The sequence below is a fragment of the Plectropomus leopardus genome, unplaced genomic scaffold (assembly GCF_008729295.1).
Source record: "Plectropomus leopardus isolate mb unplaced genomic scaffold, YSFRI_Pleo_2.0 unplaced_scaffold15235, whole genome shotgun sequence".
In the NCBI taxonomy this organism is placed as follows: Eukaryota; Metazoa; Chordata; class Actinopteri; order Perciformes; family Serranidae; genus Plectropomus; species Plectropomus leopardus.
In genome coordinates, this window is record NW_024616318.1 from 1 (window position 1) to 6,655 (window position 6,655).

Here is a 6,655-nt window from a genome sequence, read left to right on the forward strand (position 1 = left end):
CATGTGCTTATAAAGCACCACAAATCTACAGCATAAAAAAAATAAAGTTTTGTCTAAACAATTTCAAGAAATGTTACCAAAAAAATAAATTAAAAAGACCAGAAGAACTCTTATTTTCTAAAAAAGAACTTATTATATTACCGACATTTTTTTTTATTGTATAATACTGGAGAAATCAGAGTAAATATTAATTAAAACCCTAATGAAATAGTTCATCCTGCCGTCTTCCTGTCAGAGTGGTAGAGTAAATGTTGGGTTTACTGTTCATCACAAAGACAGATGTGTTGGCTGTTGAGATGTTTTCCACAGGTTGTTTATGGCGGAGGCAGACAAGCCGGAGAATCACAGCTGAGGCTCAGAGCGAAGCGTGTATTTGTTCTGCAGGAGCTCTCTTGACATCAGCGCAGGAAATCTATTTGTGGTCGCCCCGTCTGACCTTGTGGTGGGCTGTTGCAAATGAAACGTGCACACAGGAGACACTGAGGCTTGTTTGTTTGGTTACGTGTTCTCCCAGGAACGACCGAATGTTCAGGTGCGGCGCAGAGGGCTGCGGGAAGAGCTTCTACGTGCTGCAGAGGCTGCAGGTTCACATGAGGACGCACAACGGCGAGAAACCCTTCATCTGCAAGGAGAAGAACTGTGGCAAGAAGTTCACCACGGCTGGAAACTTGAAGAACCACAGACGCATACACACAGGTGGGGACCGGCGTGAGAAACACGCTGGAGGCAATAACTGACTCAGGCCATTTGACTCTGCTCATTTAATGCATCTTCGGTGCAGTCGTGGCCGCAGATTTGAAGAGTCAGCAGCACTGGCGCCTCCATTTCACTGCTGCAATGAGTAACAGTACTCTGTCATATTTTATTTAGGGTGACATTAAGATTTTTGATGGCCTGTTCTGCAGTCTGCTCCTTCTATCCAGGGACCAGTTAGCAGACCAGATACACTGCACAGTGTTTATATTTTGCTCATATGTCTGGAAGAACAGCTTTCCATGAGCAATTATATCCACTTAGCTGGATGCAATAATTTTTTTTTTTTACACTTTTGTGCATCAAAATAGGTCAGCTGTCACCACAAGTTTACTACATTAAGGCCAAATCCAATTTCTTATTTTTATCTCGACTCCCCGTTTTCTCAGAACAGATTTACACGAGTTAGTGGTTGAAATCTTCCCCTGTGAAATTAGAAAACACTTCAAGACCCTGATATGTCATCTATAATCGTAGATGGCATTTAGATAAAAAATTGCAACTATGTTAAGAATGATTTTTATCACAGTGACATTTATCTATTGAGATAGAAAAGCATGGGTGCTGGTGATTTGTTCACATCTTAAAGGAATATTTTGCTTATTTTAAACCAGCTTTGTATCAAAGTAATGGGTGTACTCTGTGTAAATGTTTTGTGGTAAACTTCCCTCCTTGCTCAAATCCGGTGGACTTTCACTGACTGTTTTGGTGGTTGCTCGAACTTCAGATTGTACATCGGCGTTTTTGTATGTCCGCCACCACAGACACAAAGCGCATAGAAGTGGATAGAGAGAAAGACGTGATTCTCCCTCTCAAACTCAGATTAGAAAGTAAAATTAAGCAGTGCTGATCAAATCTAAACCAAGATTATGTGACTGTCTATTTCTTTCCTAAAATGTCTTCAGAAACATATTTTCGTGCCCTGTTTGGCTGTAACATGAGAATGAAAGAGAAGTGGATGACATAATGTTTCCTGAGCTGTAAAATGAAGCAGCCCTGATTGAATATAAACCAAGATTCTGTCACTGTTACCGTTTTCTCGCCTAAAATGTTTTCAGAAATATATTTTAGCTCACCCTTAAACTGTTTATCCGGATTGTTTTTGCCAGACAGCCACAATATAGTTTCCTGTGGAAAAAAAAGTCCAAACTCACATTATGCAACCCATCAGCAGGAGTGTTTATAGGCCGTTGTTCTCTGTTTTCTCTATATATGTAGTAAAAATGTCAGTATTTGTGTCTTTTTACTGCACAGACAGCCTTTTTTAAATTTTTCCAGCAGTGAAATACATTTTTACATTCAGTGCTTTCAGTTGATCAAACAAGTAATGAAAAGGAAAAAAACAGTGTCACATCACCGCCAGGCTAACGTTTGGCAACCCTAACGGCCCTTCTGACAATCTGCACCGATATTAGAGGAGCGATAATAAGTGCAGCAACTTAACTGCAGGAGTTATGTCCAATTTTAAGAGAGTAAAGGACTGTCATGCACCAATCAACGATAACAATGCCACTTTAGCTAATTAAATAGAGGGACATCAGCCCGCTACTCACTTTTTTTTTTGTTTTTTTTGTTATGGTTAGACAGAAGAGGACCACAATAAATTGGAACAACATTAAATTAAGATAATACAATAGTTAACTTAATTTTTTACATCTTTATTAATAAAGAAAATGTGTTTCTTTTGTTGCTTGTGCAGCCATCTTGCCTGTGATGTTTGTAACAGTCAATTTTGGGTCCGTTTGAAGGGCCCAAACACACCACCCCTTTACGTAAATGCTCGAAATGGAGAGGGCACAGCAAAGTGGTGGGGGTTAAAGGTCTTTTTTGTGGACTGGGACTAAATGTCAGTATTGTGAAGTTTAACAATGTGTTTGTGTTTGTTTGTTTGTTTGTGTGTGTGTGTGTGTGTGCGTGTGTGTGTGTGTGTGTGTGTGTGTGTGTGTGTGTGTGTGTGTGTGTGTGGTGGGTGGCATCTTCCAGGAGAGAAACCTTTTCTGTGTGAAGCAGATGGTTGTGGGCGATCCTTTGCAGAGTATTCCAGTCTACGAAAACACATGCTCGTACATTCTGGTGAGCGGGACAGAGAGGCAACAGCTGGACAGCTGAGTGCTTTTTTTTGTAATTAGTGTGCCACAGAAACAGTATATCATCATGCACCTTGGAGAGATGCTTCCTGTATCAATTCAGAATCACAAGGCGTCTTTGTGTGTGCGTTTCCCAGGTGAGAAGCCTCATCACTGTGGGATCTGTGGGAAGACGTTCTCTCAGTCCGGCAGCAGAAACGTCCACATGAGGAAGAGACACGGAGAGGAGGGGCTCAGCAGTGAAAGCAGAGAAACAGGTCTTTCTTTCTTTCTCACATTATCTTTTTTTCTCTCTCTCTCTCTCTCTCTCTCACACACACACACACACACACACACACACACACACACACACTGCAGTAGGTGGTTATGCTAATCCATGGATGTGTAGCTTCAAGCAGCCCATACATTTTAAAAAGTGCATAGAGATAGTGTTGGTTTAAGTTACATTTAGGGACATTTCTTGAATAATTAATGACTTTTAGCTCTTAAAAATTTATCATTCAAATTTTTTATTATCAGTGCCAGTAGCTGAATTTCAGACGGCTCAAAAGCAGCGACAGCTCAGCTCTCTGCTGCAGAAACAGGCCTGTTAGGCGTCTTGTGATGGGGTCAAATTTGTCTGAAAAGTCTGTAATCACCGAGTTAAAACGGCTCAGCAGCTCAAATCTGTCTCTCCGAGCTTCTCACTCAAACGTCCCTCTGCCGTCACCTTACAAATTACAGAGATAAATGAGTGGATACTTGAGTAAATCTCCACTGCAGCTGCGAGAAATTTACCAGAGTTCGCTCCTGCGTCTATTCTTAGTATCAGTTTCAGCACCTCTTCAGATTAAAATCATCTCTCAATGAGCTCTTTACCTTCCAACATATGGTCTAATTCTACAAAATCTGCTTAAATATGTTTTTTTTTCTTGCGTGAAACGAGAGCACATTTGCCTCCTTTACACATTTGTGTAGCAGTGGGGAAGCTCCGCAGCTGAATCACCACGGAGGAAACGCTGCCAAAGCTCTAATTATAAACAGCAGATTTATTCGGGTCAGCCTCCCCAAAGAGGCCGGTCTTTTGTAAAAGCAGAGCAAAAAGGAAGATGCAGCCTCTCGACAGAGGGGCACTTTGAGTTACTGGATGAATTATTAAATCGACTGTCTTGGAATAACTATAGCCCTCAAAACAACCCCCCTCCCAAACAAACATTTTTACACAAGCGTCAAAAGGTAACTTTAAAGTCAATAATGAGCAGTTTTCAGTTTCGAATATTTATTTCTCAAACTTCCTGTCTGTAGAGACGGAGGATTAAGTACAGTGTGCATCGCTCTCCATTAGAGCTTCAGCGATTAATTGATTAATTAACTATTGAATTATTCAGCTCAGTCTTATGACTCTGAGTAAGTTTTTTGCAGAACATTATAATGTTACAGTGAAGGTGACCTTTGACCTCTTCAGTATAAACAATGTCAGAAGGAGTTGAACGATGTTGGTTTTTCAGGGCTGATACCGATACCGATAATTTGTAGTTAATGAGACAGATAACGGATATTTGGAACCGATTTGCATTTACAATAAAAATATAAATCTTTATGTCAAAATTTAGAATATGGAATATAATCAACTCCGACACAAAACTTTGTTTAAATGCCTTTAACAAATGTTTAATAAAAACTAAAACTTTCAACATCATATACAGGAAGTTCCCAGCAACTTTTTTAATAAAGTCAATTGGAAATTTTCAATTGGAAAGATTAAAAATAAATAAATAAATAAATAAAAAGCTCCCTGAGGTGCTACTTTTTAATTAATTAATTTTATCGGCGATCATTAAATAAAACGCAGATACTGATAATCGGCAAAATGCCAAATATCAGCCCCAAAATTGTCCAGGTCGATAATCAGTCGACTCCTACATTTTGTCATAATAAACATTTGTGTGAAATTCTGTGTGATGTTATTGCCTAAAACCTGTTTTGTGAGGTCATGGTGACCTTTGACCACCAAATTCTAATCACTTCATCCTTGATTTTATACGGATGTTTGTGCCAAATTTAAAAAAAAAAAAAAAAAAATTCCTTTAAGATGTTCTTGAGATACCATCATGCGATGGACAAGGTCATGGTTACTTTGACCATCGACCACCAAATTTGTATCAGTTCATTCTTGAGTCCAACGTGAATGTTTTTGCCAAAACACTCTTGACCTTTCACCATCAAAATCTAACCACCTGATAGTTGAGTCCGAGTGAACGTTAATATTTGAAAATTTTCCCTGAAGGTGTTCTTGAGATATCACGTAGACAAGAATGAGACGGACGAGGTCACAGTGACCTTTGACCACCAAAATCAGTCCACTCAAATGCTTTTGCCAAATTTGAAGAAATCTCTTCGAGGCGTTTTTTTTAGAAATTTCATGTGGGACAAAGAGACGAACAGACAGATACCCAGAAACATAATGCCTCTGCTCAAGGCTGTTGTTGGCAGGAGCCAACTCAATTCAAGTCAGTTTTTTTATCTGTTCTTCGGGGCATTTTGTGTTGCAGCAAATGTTAAAAAAAAACATTAGAAAATGGAAATTGTCTGATTCCAGCTTGTGAATATTTCAGGTTTTTTTGCTCATGTATGACAATTAACTGAATGTAACTGAGTTGTAGACAAAACAAGACATTTAAAGACGTCATCTTGGGCTTTGGGAATCACTGATTGATACTTTTCACCATTTTTACAGACCAAACAAATAATTAAATATTCAAAAATAATCAACAGATTCATTGACAATGAGAAAAATGGTGAGTTGCAGCCCGTCTTTCCATTTCATACTTGTTTTGTGTCGAGGGTTGGAAAGGCTAAAGTTCGTTGTCTGTTTTCCAGGAGAGGCTTTGACACAAAGCAGCCTGCTGGAGGCAGACGGTGAAAACGGAGACAGTATGGTCACCATGACAACAACTGTGGAGCCCATGAATCTTCACCACGCCATGCTGAGATCCCCAGGTAGGCTGTTTGCACATGTATGACAGAGAAAACACAATAAACAGACAGCGCGGACGAAATGTCACAGTGCAGTAACCTGCTGTAAAGAATCATTTAGTGACGCTCACAGTGTTAATGAGTCAAACTTGTGGTGTGTTTTTGTGTTTTTCAGTCGTAGCTTGTGAATGTCTTTTGATCACTATCATGCCAGCATGAAGTCAGACGACGTTTTAAGGGATTTAACTGTCAGACAAATTTCCGATGTTGAGTTGGAGTTGTGGCGCACTCCTGTGATCTTGATCGTTTGGTGTAAGGTGGCTGTAAGTCAGCGAGCTGTCCAAAGTCACTTTTTTGGACAACATACTGTTTTAGATGACATACTATAATAACTTTTGCAGGGGATGTTGGGCGATGACTTTTATTTGGTATACTATACTATCACTTTTTTATCATATTTTGGACAACATACTATACTATGACTACATCAATATTTTGAGCTAAATTACTGCGACTTTTTTCAACCTGTTTTTGATGACATACTACACCATGATTATTTCATGCAATTTTGAACGACATATTATAGTATGACATTTTCAAGCTACTATGAAGGACATTACAGAGTATGACTTTTTTATGCAGTTTTGTGGGACCTACTACAGTATGACTTTTTTGTGCCATTTTGGACGGCATAGTATGGCTTTTGTATTTTGGATGACATACCATACTTTGTTGTTTTTTTGCAGTTTTTGACAACATACTATAGTATGACATTTTTGTGCTATTTTGGACGACATACTATACTATGACTTTTCTATGCAGTTTTGAACGTCAGACAATGGTATGACTTTTTTTTTTTT

The 6,655-nt window shown here is 39.0% G+C and overlaps 1 protein-coding gene across 1 annotated transcript; it reads left to right on the forward strand.

Annotated features, from left to right (window-relative positions):
* Positions 1–514: 514 nt before the first annotated feature.
* On the forward strand, positions 515–5,819 carry LOC121964322 (zinc finger protein 410-like; the record flags this gene model as incomplete). Its single annotated transcript, XM_042514536.1, has 4 exons — positions 515–696; positions 2,737–2,826; positions 2,978–3,097; positions 5,700–5,819. Coding segments are annotated over 4 exons (512 nt in total), but the record flags the coding sequence as incomplete, so codon positions are not given.
* Positions 5,820–6,655: the final 836 nt, after the last annotated feature.